The sequence below is a fragment of the Trachymyrmex cornetzi genome, unplaced genomic scaffold (genome assembly GCF_001594075.2).
Source record: "Trachymyrmex cornetzi isolate Tcor2-1 unplaced genomic scaffold, Tcor1.1 scaffold223, whole genome shotgun sequence".
Taxonomy (NCBI): Eukaryota; Metazoa; Arthropoda; class Insecta; order Hymenoptera; family Formicidae; genus Trachymyrmex; species Trachymyrmex cornetzi.
In genome coordinates, this window is record NW_017296881.1 from 176,382 (window position 1) to 193,063 (window position 16,682).

At 37.8% G+C, this 16,682-nt stretch overlaps 1 protein-coding gene across 1 annotated transcript in view; it reads right to left on the reverse strand.

Annotated features, from left to right (window-relative positions):
- Window positions 1–9,412: 9,412 nt before the first annotated feature.
- The window catches only part of LOC108760209 (uncharacterized), a 42,419-nt gene continuing 35,149 nt past the window's right edge, over window positions 9,413–16,682 (reverse strand). The window contains exon 2 of the mRNA XM_018506020.1: window positions 9,413–12,887. Within this exon, the coding sequence (XP_018361522.1) occupies window positions 11,058–12,887 (1,830 nt within the window). The 3' untranslated portion in view covers window positions 9,413–11,057. The remainder of the gene's footprint in view (window positions 12,888–16,682) is intronic.

Here is a 16,682-nt window from a genome sequence, read left to right on the forward strand (position 1 = left end):
CAAACATTTTTTTATCCACTTGCCTCTTCAAATTTGCTATGTATGATGTGAATTTGATGACGCGAGAGATAGAGGAGAGCGAGAGAGATGTAGTACCAGGTGTTAATGGAGCCGTTAAGGATCGAAGAGGAAGGGGATGTATACCCGCCAGAGATCAGTTCACCACGCCTTCCGTGACATCCACCTATACGACACCCGCATGCGCGATGTGCTCTGCGATGTGCCTTGTGGTGGTCGTTCGTGCCACAATGGTATAACACGTGACGTATACTTAACTGTACGCGATACATGCGACCTGTTCGACGGGGGCGTATCCTCGCATACCCCACGTGTGAATTTCTGCCGGCGCACTTCGTGCAACAATGTGCTTGGGATTCTATATCATCACGCTTAATAAATATATATGTACATAAATATATGTGTTCTGAAAATAGCGCACAATTCTGAACCGTGGTTAAATTTTGGTAATGTCACTAATTATACAGTATAAATTTTGATCAGTTTTTTATTTCTCAACAAGTAAGAGATATTTATTGTAGGACATTTTATACTTGATACCGAAGAAGGATGTTTTCCAAAAAATGCCATTACCCTTCAATTTTTAGAAACTCCGTTTTGAATTTCTCACAACGCACAATGATATATACAATATATACACATTATAAATTTAAATATTTGTTACAATATATTAAATTGCTTGTCAATTTAATGTGTGATATTACTACTCAGTAATTCAATTGCACTTCTAAGGCCCAACTCATGATTAACTCTCAATCGAGGTTCAACTTGTTTGTCATCTCTTTTCAATTCTAAAATTGAAAACCACATTCATTAATTTATTTTTAGAATTGGAAACCACATCCGTTTATTTATTGATGTACATTGTTTTCTTTCTTCAAGAATATAATTTCACCAAATTGGAGCAATATGGAGAACAGAGAGACGATGCAAAAAGAAATGTCGCGCATCGATATCTTACGCCGTTATTGTCTATCATTTCGCTTACGAGGAACAATGTATGGGTAATTATTAATTTATCGTACTGTCATGTATCGAAAACCGTGAAGAGTCGACCGGCACGGAAAAAATACGAGGGAAGCGCCGTGCCTTTAGCGTCGCCGAGTACGAAGTTGCGGTGGAAATTGTAGAGCGCGTCATGCAACCCGCTTGCACGAAACGCATTCACCCTCGCCTCCACACACGTGGCTCACATGAACGTTCATGAGAACTCGCGATGCCGTGCAATCGTCATATGGAGCTCATTAGTCAACTAGCCGATGACGCGCGATACCATCCACGCTTGAGTGCTCATACAGTCGATATACATGAACGCATCAACGAAGTAGTTTGAGCGAATTATCAGTGCGCATCCTGTAATTTTAAATTAATATAGAAATAAAAAAATTATTCTGTCAAACTGTCTTTAAGTAAGAGACTTAAACGCCGCTTTCTAAAATTTTACTTTATACCAGAAAAAAATTTAGTGCCTTCATCAGAAAAACTGTTTAATTGAGGCACTTTTTAACAGCAACCAAATATTTTGTTTGTACAATAAATAATTTAGTTGCTTTTACAAAATACATTTTTCTACTTTGTAAATAATAAAAGTATTTGTTTATACCAACTGAACAATTTAATTCGCATAAAATTACACTTTCATTTAATACATTTTAATAAAAAATTTGTGTTTGGTATATTTTAAATTTTTATTGTTACAGCAAAATTTTGATTCGTCGTATATGTAACAAAATGTTTCTCCAAGTAATAGAGTATCTGTAAAATTATTTTATAATATATCTTACCGTGTTCAGATTTCAAACATGCAACTTTATCGTGTCTACATAAATCATAAGTGAGAGAGAAATTCATGACGTATTCTACTTTGCATAAATCATAAGTAAGAAAGAAACTCATGACGTATTTTATTTTGTAATTTGATAAATGTTTGGCGAATCGCTGTACTAGTTTCAACAGGGTGTGTCAGAATATTGTACAGCATATCTTACATCTGCTATTTTTGCTGCAACAAAAAAATTTTGGTCACAAGTAACTCTAACATGCACAATAGGTGTTATAATTTTTAACGTTAAATTTAAATACGTAAATAAAAATATCTTATCACGTCAAATTTTTGGATGGAATACATTTTTGAGGGTTTCAACCTCATGCTTCTAAAAGATCTAATATGAAAGAACATCTTTATTTACGGATTCAGCATATCAAATATTTTGATTAGTTATTTGATTAAAGCTTTTTCTGTTGACCAGTGTAATGTACTCAAAAAATTAAATTTAGCGGATCTATGATTGAAACGAGAGAATTCGTGATCGCGAGAAAAAGCAACAGTGGAAAGCTGTCGCTCTGGAATTAATAGAAGCAAGAGTAGCCGACGCAAATTCCACAATAGCACGCAGCGGGTGCTCGCGATATAAATATTTGTCTCACGAGAGAGCACGAGAGGGTGCCAGGGCAAGTGCGAGTTGCTGCGAGGGATGGAGTACCTCGAGAAATAATAATGTGCACGTGTGTGAGCGCGTATGCGTGAATACGCGAGGTCGGGGAGTTCTTCAGTCGGAGTTGGAGAAAGCCCTCTCCAGTATACTCGAAAGACAAAAACACCTTGGCCTACAACGGCCCGCATGTCTTCGCCTTTCTGAAGAGTTTTGTGGGAAAGTTTGTCAGACTTCCTCCTGCCTCTTAGTCGATTCTTCGCGGAAATATTTATCGGGAAATGGAAATTTTTGTAATTTTTATATGTATAAATAATTATAGTACTGCAATAATAATATTATTCAAAAACTGTATTTCGCAGAAATTTTACTAGTTAAAGAAATGTAACTTGTTTAATGATTTTCAAATAATTACTTATTTCGTTTTAATTTTATATACGGCCTTTTATCTCTTGCATTATTATTATATTATTTTTAATTTTAATATTCTATTTTATTATTCATTTGCTATTTATTATCTCTTTATTAATTTCCATACATTAATAAAAAAAAGTTCTTAATTTTATCAAATAAACATGGAACAATTAACGTTAAAACTAAGTGAAAACAAATATTCTTGAGTAATTAGCAGTGGATGATGATTGATTCGTTCATAATAAGTGCGAATAACGTCCGACATAAAGATTTTCATTTTGCTAGCGGATCCTTTCTGAACGAAAAGCGGTCCCTTCTTGCCGACGATCGTACGTCTATATTCACAACGGCGCATAATGGTGGCTCCTCGGGATGGCAAGGACAAATCACTTAAGATCCGACGCTGCCGAGCGACGTTGGTATGGCGCTGGTGCTCGATAGCTCGCGATGTGACAAATTACTCCTCCATTATAAGTCCGCCGATGACGTGCAGTGTCGGTGATAAAATATGGAAGGCGTTCACCCGTCGAGACTTAATTAGCAAAAGAGTGTCTGGGCGCGTCTTAACAGTAAAGCCCATGACACATACAAGAACGTAAGGCCGTAGCACGCAAGCACTAAGTGAATTGGCCAATCACAGTAGAGACCGTAAGGCCAGTAGCGAATCCAATGTTACGATTTCCTTACTGATTACGCCTTACGGTCTTACGCTTTTCTATGTGTTCCCGGCTTAATGAGATGGAGGCTCGCTTACTTGCGCGACTTTAATTGCCAAACATCAAATAATTATAATAAACCGAACATATTGAAGCGTTTGCATATGCAAATCGAAAGAAAACTAAATTTCGGAGTCTCCATTTTTAATTACTTGCTCAGACGATACTTTATACGGTGGTCGAGAACTGGTTGAGTTTACTGTGGTCACTTGTGATAGTCTTTGCTGTTCGATAGCGAGCTATAGGCTTGATATATTATAGTTCAGATTTCTTCACTGAAAAGCGGATAGAATAGATAGACAGCACAAAAAATAACATAGTATTAGAAGGTTCCCAGGATCGCTGATTCCGAATCGGAAAAAAAATTTAGATAAAAGGGCTGAACTAATATGGCGGACAAAAATGCTAAAAATCCTTTGTTTTTGACGAAATGTATAGTTTTACATTGTTTTCGAGGTCGATGATTCTAAACCGGACACTAAATTTGTAATTAAAAAATGGCTAAACTAATATGACGGATGCAAATGCAAATTAGTATTGAAATCACCTTTCGGCAAATGTAGTTTTAAAGGGTATTTAAGGTCGTTGATTCCGAAGTTAGACTCTCAATACTACAAAATTAAAATGTTTGAACCAATGTGGCGGATGAAAAAGCTAAGAGTGCTTCGATTTTCAGATATATTGCATTTAATATGATGGATAGTATCTTATCTAATATCAGTTTTTGAAGTTTAATTACATAGCCATGGAACAACGTAATATCATATAGATCTTTTGATTATTAAATGCAGAGTTGTTAAAAGTTTTCATTAAATCTTCGATATAAATTTAAGAAAAACGTCATAGGCAACGCCTAAAATAGTAGGTTTAACACAGATTTTCTGTATAATAAAATAGAGATCTGTTCGACGCCAATGTTAGTGTCACTATTAGTGACCTGAAGAACCATCATCGAAATTCACTCGTCTTTATATCACGCAGCAGCCGTTAGATCGAATCTCAAGCCAGGCCGGAGATCCGTCCGGATAGAGATGCGACGACATTTTCACTTCGTTTTGTGGGCGTCCTAAGGAGTCCATAGGAGCAGGACATAGGATCGGCTGTTGAAGAGGGGCGGAGAAGCGGATAGGCTTTGAATGGGCGCAGCATTCAATGTTTTATCGAGGATCTACGTTGGCTGAATACCTCCGTCGACTACCTTTGTACTAGATCGCGTTGCGAGATCCTTCTTCGTTTGTGGAATAAGAGAGTGGGAGGAGTAACGAATCGCAAAGAACGAAGGATATGCCGGGTTCTCCCTCTTTATCTCATCGTTGAGTGGATATTTTTTCGTTGTGACGGAGCTGCGCACAGGTGGTACAGCTTCTTGGTACCCTTACGCACCACTAATTTCCTACTCGTTATCCTCCGTAGGTGGTCATTCAGCGTGCTTTCCGAGGAACATTTCTTCCGCATTTGCTTAGCTCATCGATAAAATGTTTTTAATTTTTTGTAAAATTTAAGATTTTACGAAATCCATTTTTATGGATCTTTATTTTAGAATAAAATTTAAACTGAATTCACTCTTATGTAAAATCTTTTGTATTATAGATGTATGAATTACGGAATATTTGAAATTCCGAATCCTTTTAAATTAAATAAATAAATTCTTATTTAGAAAATAAATAATAAAGGACTATTGAGATTTAAAACAATGAGAAAAATAAAGGGGCGTGTAAGAGTCAATGGTTCACAATTAAAATTTGAGTAAATAGAAACAAATATATTTAAAAAACCGAAAGAAACAATTAAATATTTAACGATTACACATAGTTAAATATTTCATTGTTTCGTTCCTTCACTAATTTAATTATCTGACTAGTGCTATGCATTTATTTATTATAGTGTTGATTTTTATTGTTGGACCGACGATTTTTCTACGAAATGATATCCAAAAAACCACATATGTAAATATTGAAAATAAATTTCAACACTCGGTCTTTTAACCGATTGGCAACGATGTCTCATAGAAGCAGTCACTTGGTCTTATATTTTCGATTTGCTACTTATCTGAAGAGGGCACGATAAAGATGCCGAAACATGTAATAATGTGTATCTAATTCTATTTCTTATATCTTACATTATAATATATTTATTTCTATTTATTCAAATTTTAATTGTGAACCATTGACTCTCTTACACGCCCCTTTATTTTTCTCATTGTTTTAAATTTTTATTTCTTATGTTTTCAAGTCATAAAACCCACAACCTTCTGCCTTTCGCACATCCTTTAATCTTCTATTGTTAGAATTACGCCAGGCAGCTTCACTGTTTCAACTGCAATGCAATTTAAAATATCTTCTATCGCGAGCAAATATACGAGACTGTTATAGGCAATAGTTTAAAGCGAAAGTGTACCAGAGTCACGTGTACCCCTGCGGGGTAAATGCGTGTCGTGCGTTTGAGTTTGCATTTTTACAGCGCTCATCCCGTTCCGGGGTTACACCCCCTCGAGCACGCACTCCTAAATAGAGCTGGGTTGTCGCGTCACGTCCGATCACGTCCTGACTGTCAATGCGAGGGCAAAGGGGATTAGTGTTTCAATTATTTGCACAATAAGAAGCGTGATCAGACGGCGTGCGTGGACAAGCGCTATATCGAGTGGCGGAGTCGCGTGACCATGTTTATTCACCGTCGAAACCCATCGGCGATTGCTCCTTTGAACGCCATTCCTCTTTCAAATCGAGCACACCACATCGGTAATCCGACCATGTAACGGTAAGACCTTCTCCTAACTTATCGGCTCCCACCTGTGTTAGGTGACGGTTACCTGGTTCCATCTATACGTTTAAACAGCATCAAGATAGCGATTTATTAGAAAAACACCGTGTAAAAATCTTTTAAAAAATATTTTTGAAAAAAAAATTATTTTATAAAAGATTTAAAAAGCTACAGAAAATTTATATATATTTTAAAAGTACCTTACATTGTTGTTATCTTTGTATTTTGCAATTATAAGCAACTTTCTCGTTTCTATAAACATTTCCTTTTTACAAACATTGAGAATATTCTAAATATCAAAAAATAATAACAAAATAATATATAAGCTGAATTTGTTAAAGATTTTATGTACAGTCTTAACTCAAGAATTATTCGAAGTGGAATATCAGACTGTGATCGGATATCGATTATTCGAACAAGAGAAATATTCGATAAAAAATTTTATTTTACCTATAAATTACACAGACACATAAAGAAATTTTAAACCGAAGATTAAACAATGGCATTCTTATGTATTTTGACGCCCTAAAACCGAATTCAATGTACAAATTGCAAATAAAGCAATTTGGACATTAGATTTCGAAGCGTCAAAATACATAAGAATATTATGGTTTAATCTCCGGTCAAACATTAAATTTTGTTTCATGTGTCTGTGTTATCATTATAGGAAAATTACGATTAATTTGTCAAGGCAGTTGCTACTACATGCATAGTACAATTTGTACATATCTTACTAAATATGAATCATTGAATAGTTCGATTTCGAGATGCCTATATCTTTCATAACATATTCGACATTTTGTCCGATGAATTTATTATCATTATTGAGTTCGGCCCTGAAAATACTAAGAAAATTTCAAACAATGCTGTTATGTATATTTAATGTAATAATGTTATAGAAAAACAACAAGAATCTTTATCTTTTAAATAAATATAACTATACACGAAAAATAGAAACATATGTTTCTCTTAATATATAATTAAATAATAATAGATAATTAATTGCAAATACAATTTTGAGACAGGGGTGGAGAGAGGAAAAATTTATTAAACATTTTTCATAAAGTTACCAACCTTTTCACAAAATCCAGAATATTTTTCAAAAATAGAAAACAAGGAAACATATTAATTATAATTCCAGTCATAGACGCATTATTATTCGGAATAGATTGTTATTAGCGATCGCCGAGTTATCAAGACACGGATGAACGGTGGAGAAAATTGTCTGGTCTTCAAGGACGTTCATTACTCCCTAAATTGCACGAGTACCTCACGAGCACCTCCTGTCTGGCGCCACGATAATGAATAACTGGTCAATGTTGCCGCACGCGAATATTTTGATTCTCTTCGATCGCCGTGAGCAAAGTTGAATAAATATGTACAATATAACGAAATTAAGATCGGCTTAGAAATGTTCATACGATATGTAAAGATGCAGAGAATCGCATTTTGATGCTATCAAACTTACGATTCTGGCACGACAAAGTCTGTATATAAGCATAATTCAACTTTTAATTAAGGTCGTCTTGCATCGATGGATGCTAAAATATCCGGAAGTGAAACTTTGAATTTTTATTAAATTAATTTAATTGCTATAATCGTATAATAAAATTAAGTTTTTTAAGCAAAAATCAAGATAAATTAATAAAGTTTTCGATCACAAGAATGCTCGGGTCATAATAATCAGAATATTTTTCATGGCAATGTCTTTATTACAAAGTTGCTGTTAAAAAATGGCGATGGGTTGCACACAGCATTACATATAATATTTTTATAGTAAACATTATTTAGGATGCATGTCTTATACAAGAATTCTTAGAGATACCGTCTGTAACATACTTAAATGTTTTAGAAATGTACATACGGGAGAGTAAAGTAGAATATTATCGAGACCTTTATAGTCTACAAACGTGAGCAATGTATGTATCCGCAAGATATATCCGTATACAGACTACCGGGAAATTAATATCGATGCTTTCATTCATATTTCTTTCCTTTCGTCGATAAACTTGAAACTTACTTTCCCGTAATTGCTCGTTCATCAAAGAGGCAAAGATGATTTCGGAACACCCCATATATGTTTCTTCCGAGTTTCAGGGAATGCTTATTCGCGCTTAGGGGTATGAGTGTGCTCGATATTGCATGGCTAGAGGAACTATCTCCAAGGACTGAGGTAATGTGAGAGAACGAGCTAATTGTAATCGTTAAATAATATAATTGATGCTACGGAGAAAAAAACGAGTTTTCTCGTTGATCGAGATACTTCCTTTGTCAGCCTTAAAATCTAGGGAACTTATAGAACTAGGATACGCGTGGAGACGCTGCCGTGACAAGTCGGTCTGTCCATCGCAGCTGCGGGGCCCGCTAGCTACTTTAAAGAATCGTCGACCATTCTCGGACAAAGGCCCTGGCAGTTGCAACTTTTTCATCTACCTCTTCATCACAGAAGCATAACCGCGATAAAAACGCACGAAAGGGACTCTCAGTCAATGATTTTGGAGGCTGTTAACATTAGAACATTCGGATGCGATTGATTCATACGCTAACAATCTTGACACATCCCGTAATGGAATATTTCATTTAAATGCTATTTATTTTATTTTTTATATTTTTAATCAATGTCTCGAAGTACAAACCAATTATTTTATCATCTAAAATCACTCCTTAAATTTTATTTCATCTGTTGGTAGACATCCTATACATATTAAATATTTTTTAAGCCTGTTCTACAATAGGATCGTAAGCCGTAAGTTATAAGAAATTAATCAATCATAGTCGATTATTTTTTTTATATTCAATTGTGATTGGCCAATTTCTTACGGCTTACGACCCTATTGTATAACGGGTTTTAGACGTTAAAAGCAATAAGAGAAAATTCCGATTGTTCTAGTGTTAACTGCGATATAACAAACAGTAAAAAATTCTGTTAAATTCCCTTTGGCGATTAAATTAATCTCTGATCAATGCAGATCCCTCGATACTATGAGAGAGATAACATTTCTTTACTATATAAAAAAAGATTTGCTCTCGTATGTCACACGAAATCGCATCATATCGATCGATCGATCGACGATCTCTGATGTTTATTATTCTAAAAAATAGATGGAAAAATTACCGGCATGTGGGAAGATATCACGAATTATTTCTGTGTTGCGATGCAAATCCTTTTATGGAACGTGCGTGTTAAAACACACTTTCAGCCAAAGTATTTGTTGCGGTCAAAATATTTGGGGTCCGAGCCTTCACAGCGAGTGCGATTCGAGATTTTCTTACCGGAGATCAAAGATCAGAGATCAGGGATCGAGGGTCTGTCGCTGGTACATCCTCGACGAGTGCACAAAGGTGGGTACGATTCTCGTTATGCGAGATATTCAGTTGCAAAGACACGTATCAATATGCGCACGTGGGAATCATTGTCAGTGTCAACTAATCAATCTTTAGATGCGTAATATCGCATTGGGATCGGACATGTCTTTAATTTTATGTTTCGTCAGGCACGATTCCCATTTTATCTTGTAGCCATGATCATGAAATGACGTCCAGACAACACAAAGTCTAAAATCGATATTCAAGATGTCTTTTAAATGTTTTCAAAACGTTTCTCACAGAGATGTCTTTAAGACATCTTTAAGGCATCCCGATTTTGGACCTTACGTTATCTGGGCGGTTACTAATTAATTGTTATCGTACTTTCAGGCAAATGTAAATTCCGCGTCGAACGTTATATAAAAGCATGCAAAAATTTACTAACTTTCTATGACACTGTTAATGACTTCCTTTAACAGAAACAACAGCTTTGCAACTCTGTGTATGTGTGTGTGTTTCGTAAAATTTTTTTAATATGATTAATTTATATATTTAGGTTCAGTGGGGAAATACAACAGCTTTTGCAAAGCTGCTTTTTCTGTTGAACGTAACCAATATTACATTAAAATTGAAAATCGTCCAAGTCGATGCGTGTCATGCACACAAACACGAGCTTCTTATGCACTGAAATATATTTTTAGTAGCCCGCGAGTAGCTGCGTTCTCATTTCAAATGCTTGCGAGTAGCTATTAGCGGATAAAAAAAACGTTCGACAATCACTTCGATCGGCTACTACGATCGTCAAAGGCCATCGAGCGGCACTGCACACAAAAGTTTGTACTTTCGCCGTCCAAAGAGTAACTTTCATCTGTCAGCGTTTCGCAATGAGCATCGAGATTTGACTTTTTCGTGCATCGGTCCCGGTCGACCTTTCGGTTCTCGGGTCGATAGCGCGCGCAGATTGCCTTGGTCGAGTGAGTTCTCCCTTAGATCCTAAATCGTCGTTCTTAAAATTAATTGTTGAGGCAGTTGAGTTGGCAAGAGCAAAAGTATCAGTCGTGTTTGTCTCATCGACGACGTTGCCGAAGTCACCTCAAAGAAATCCGCAATTTGCCGACTCGCCGTCGCTGCGGAATCAAGTCTTTCTGAAGAAGGAAACAATAATAGTTTTCATAACCCATTATTAGCTGACATTGAATGGTCTAGACCAGACCAGACATTGTCTAACAGACAACTGTAGTAAAAATATCGCGTGGGTTGTAGCAGATCAAATTGCTCTTGATTTTTGAAACATAGCATGAATTATAGGTGAAGAAATGAGTTCAGCAGCGTTGCGTGGTTTCCCTTGGTGTCTCGCAACGATTCGTCGATTCGTCTTTCTTCCTTTCACTTTTTTCCGTTATCACGGCGTTCACAATGCGAGGAACTTCATCAGGGCGTCGTAGATGAGTTGGGGATTGATGGTACCATCAGCGGTATATCTGACGCCACGCAGCGAGCCGTCGTCGTGACTGACGACGCCATACTCGCCCACGATAAAGCCGTCCGGCGTTCTCTCCTCGACCCTGTACTTCCTATAGTTTCTGCCCTCCACTACGTAACCGACCTTGTGACCATCCTCCGTCGCACCTGGGGTTTCCTCCGTGACAACCAATTGTGGCCCATGAACATTGCCGTTGCTGCCGACGCTGACCGACTCATCGATTTCATAATTTTGCTCGTGGGGCTCAACGCTTTCCTGACGATCCACTGGTTGACCCTCGGAGTCGTACACCTTGCTGGGCTCGCCATATACTTTAGCCGGCTGCGAGTAGATTTTGGCCGGCTCGGAGTAGACTTTAGCTGGTTCCGAATAGATTTTGGATGGTTCGGAATAGATTTTTTCCGGCTCGCCATAGACTTTGGCCGGCTCGCTATAAACCTTCGCAGGCTCGCTATAGACCTTGGCTGGTTCGCTATAGATTTTAGCCGGCTCGCTGTACACTTTAGCCGGTTCTCCATACATACGCTCAGGTTCACCATACACTTTGGCCGGCTCGCTGTATACCTTAGGCGGCTCGTTGTAAGTTCGCGAAGGTTTGTACGCTTTCGATGACTGGCTGTACGCCTTTGGGCCCGATCGGTTGTAGAGCGACGCGTCATAATGACGTCCCATCTTGCGTCCTTGAAGCCGATCCGTTGACATCTCCGGCAATTCCTCATTCAACTCTCGTCGTTCCGAGTTCTCTACGGGTAGCTCGTAATTCTCTTCCGTCGGTAGAGTAATCGCATCAACATCAATAATCCGCCCAGCCTCATTAATTTCTTCGTCCTGATGATTGTTCTCAATTCGTGGTGTCATGGTTACGCGGCCGCGCCAACTCGTTCTCGGCGAGTCCTCATCAACGGAGAATTCGCTCCTGTTTGATTCCGAAACGATGTTGCTAAGCTCCTCGGTAACGAATCGACCCGGCGGTGGCGGCGTCATTGTTGTCGTCGTAGTTGTAGTCGTCATTGTCGTCATCGTGGACGATAGTGACGTCGACGGTCTGCTGATACTCGTTGAACTTTTAATTGATTCCCTGGTTGATTCTTTAGGAACTTCTCTATTCACCATAGAGTCCAAACTTGGTGGTCGCGTAACTACCACGGCGTCAGCGCTGTCGTAATGCTCGACACGTACTTTGTACGGCGTGGCCTCAACCGTGGATGTGACGCTGACACCGATCACCTTCTGCCGGCTGATACCTCTACCGATAGTTCCATTGGTCCCGTTCGACCTTGAGATTGTTCGATCTTGATAGATCGACGTTGGCGCGCTCGTCATCGTCGTTGTTACCGCGCTCGAAGGTGTTAAATGCGTCGAGCTTATGCCACCCGGCGTGCTCAGGTCGTCGATCAACGACGCTAAATTTTGCTGCCGGTTTTCCAACGTTTTTTGATTGATAGGGTAGAAACGAACGATCTCGTCGCGACCGCTCGTCTGTGGCCTCGATACTGAAATCGGTCGACCGCTGCTTGGGTTCCGAGATATTCGATAGATCGAGGCCTCATGTTGGTGCGATTCGGCGGTCGCACTGTCACCTGCTGTCGCAGCCGCGTTTTGACCACCACGCGGTCGGAAACCTCGGCGTCGTTGCGGTGGCGTCGCCATAGCGCCGTTTATGAAGACTGAGAGAAATTCCGAACCGGCAACTACGTCGCTCTTCTTCGCTGGAGCGCCGTGAGTTTCTTCCCAGACTAGTGCCGCCTGAAGCAGTACCTGAAAAATCACGCAGTTCAGTATTGCAATTTTAATTAGAAGATCGTTTATTTCATAATAAAATTAAAAACATTAATTTCCATTTTGTTTCTCAAAGTTGTATAATGTTATTAATTCTGTAAGAACTAAAGATTAATGAGCTGCATATTTAAATAGGACATATTTCTAAAGAAGATTTCATTTATGCTAAATTACCAAGATATCTTTTAATTAACATAAATTAAATGGGTTTAATAGACTCAGTATCAGTAACTGTATTACATAGCTTGAGATAAGCTTCGGAGAGTTAAAACGAAGACTTTGATAAAAATTAAATTATTCTATATAAATGCATTTTATATGCGCGACAAAATGACAAATGACTCTTCCAGGTTTCAATCAACTAATCATAGCACATTCTAGGTTTTCGCTTATTTATGTACCATTCTAATAGTCACTCGTTCCGTGACTTTCAGTTCTAATCATAAATTATGTGTTGCCCAGAGGACGCGGGTAATTATCGTCAATTCTAATTTTTAGTTGCCAGCTTATCGATTGCGTTCTTAATCGATTTCTTCTCACTGTTCACTGTGGTTCTATACCTATCTGTATAATAAGATACGTGGCTATTGCGAGTGTAATAAGATACCTGTGCGTGCTCGAGTTCTTTGTAAACACGACCTTGACGAGTCGCGCAGGTATAAGGAGCCAACAACGTCACGAATATAATATTTATGTGAACGGTTTATCGGGATCCTCGCTTCAGGAAGATACGCACACGAGATTATCGCTCAAACATAAAAGTTATATGTCTAATAATGCCGGAACCATTACGCGCCCGGGACTTGCATTTGCAAACAATGGCGAGCCATTGCATCGATATGACGATTGACGGAAGGTAAGCAGAATCTTCGCGCAACGTTATCTGTAGGTGAGAATCTCGGAACAAAACAGGTATCGATGTTTGCACGAAGCGCAAAAATTCAGGTAATAATCACCGTGGAAAAACACGCTTCATTAATTGTTTATATTCATAGGGTCCTCATCAGAGTTCAGGAATTTCGTGACTATTTATGCGAACTTTGAAGCGATTTTAACCATTTTTTTTCGCCATTAATATCCACATTTGAAATACTTGTATACGCAGAAACACAATCTACATTCATACATTGTGATTATAGTGATCATCGTGGAGGCTACGTGACTTCGATCGTGCGAACTTGAGCGATAGGTTTCGCGCAATGACGCACAGTCTCGGGTGCGAGAATATTGACGTTCGTGACGTTCTAGAAACTGATCGTCTGTTGGAAAACGGATAAGGAAAATCGATTTTTAACGTATCGACAGCGAAAATTTAAAAGAATTTAGAGATTCGCGCGGAAAGACATTCCTCGGACGCGGGAAACGAGAGAGCGATTGTAATGAGGCGTTCGACACTATGAGTGTTTCAAGTATTCGGCGACCATCCCAACAGCAATTAGGCGTGCGTGCTTCTCACGTGCCGGGAATCCACGTCCAGGAGATAGTGGCCACCGCCAGTGCGCACGGACATAAACGCTTAATTTATTTCTTATTACGCGATTGCCCGACGACACAGGAGAAAGGACGCACAGGGAGGTGCCATGGGCGCCGCAAGAGATGCGAGCCAGATGCACAGGCATTGCTTTACATTTTCGGGCGGAGAATTTGTTTGAACAATGTTTTTGAAAAAGATTTTATCAATCTTTTTAAATATTAAAAATAAATAATAAATAAATAAAGTGATATGAATTTTGTGGTACGCATTTATTAAAAAACAATAAATTATATAAATATACAAGAGAACATAAAATACATATTTAAAAAATCATATTTTGTTACAATGAGAGAGAGAGAACATATTATATAACAATATATTATAATACCAAACTGTTTGAAAATAAACAATAAGGAAGTTTAAAGCATATTCTTAGAAGTACTGGCGCCCATGGATCCTCCTGTAATCTTGACGACGTTTACGAATCGAGATAAGAAGTACAGACGTGTTTTGGAAAACTTAAGGACGACGTGCCGGGTATTATTTTAATTCGCGTCGGAGCAAATTAACGGAAATGATTTCACGAACATGCTATAATTTCGATTAGTAATCAATGCACTCGACCGACAAAGTACATGTTTCTCGCGACTCGCGTTTTATTGGTGTTATTACGCGATATCGTGGCGTGATAGCTGCGCGAAAAAGTAACAAAAGAGAAAAGAATTACATTTTTCTTCGCGTTGAGAACACGAGGTTTCTTTTACGGGACGTGACGGTGTAAAACCTGCGCGAATTTAAAGAGCGAGTATAAAAATGTCCGGATCTCCCGAGTTGATTTTATTGCCGGGCTCTTGCCATTGCGTTACGGCGCATCGTGTTTCGTGTTGCAGCGCGCCATCGGATTTTTGCGACTCCAGGAAGGTCGCTGCCGTCCTTGCCACGAACCAAGTGACAGTTTGCCCGGCAGAATGGTTAAGATTAAGTGCACCGCCGTATAATTGTCCAGGATTCTTTTCATTTTATTATTTCATTTTTGAGAATCTCTTTAATTCACAGTTCAATTCCCGGATAACGTGATTAAAGGATAAGCCATCAAACATGTAACAATTTCTACGCTATATATATATATATAGGATTTTAATAAATAATTTACTGTCAGATATATATATAGATATAAATATATTATTTCCATAAGAATATCTTTAAAATTTGTCCATGCTAATTTTTGCAGACACATTTCTCCACAATTCTGACAAAAATTAACTATTTTTCATATTCTTGCAGGTCGATTTCTTCAGTTATAAAAATAATTCGATTTTTATACGTAAATTCGTAAATAGAATGTGTATGTAAAGATTAAGCACACCACCGTGTGATTATTTAGAAACCTCACAGTTATATCATCTTATTACTTTATTTTTAAGAATCTTTTTAATTCACAGTTTAATCCGTGAAAAGTGATGTGATTAAAGAACAAGTTACTAAACGTATAATTAACGATTTCTGCGGTATACATATCAGATTTTATACTTATAAATCTTGTATGTTTAAATATAATATAAATAAATCATACTATCGAACAGATATAATTATTATTTCGACAAGAAAATCTTAGTAATTTGTGCACGTTAATTTTTGCAGACATACTTTTCTAATATTAAAGGTCCACAGTAACATATGTTGGTCTTATATACTTTCTTAAACGTTTGTGGAACATATATTAGATATGTTCAGAAAACGTATATAAAACGTATATGAATCAATAGGTGCTACCTGGGGGTAGCTATTCTTCATATTCGAATTTCCCACCGCTCAACTTCTTCGATCATAAGAATGATTCTATTTTTATACGTGGACCCATCATGCAGACAGAATGTGCATGAAGCCACTACTGATCATGTCGCGTTCCTTGCCACAGGAGAAACGAAGCTGTAGAGCAAGGGTGGGGTATAGTGTAGGTGACAGGAGAGAAGGGTGGCAGGAGAAACCTGTAGCGTGGGTGTATACGTAGCTACTTTACGATACATGTGGCGACACATTATTTTCGCCTGACTCCGACGTCCACACTTTTTACTTAAAACGTCGAATCTTAACACATAATAAATAATTGTTAATATAGAATCATATAACGATTAATAACTGTATTTTGGAGAAAAAAAAAACGATAAAAATCAAAAGATCATTCCGTTAAATCAAGTCCAGATTCAATGTTCAGAATAAACGTGACCATACCTGTCTTTTATGAATTATTTTATTAACGTCACTTTTTGACAATTATTTCAATATTGATTTACAGCGCA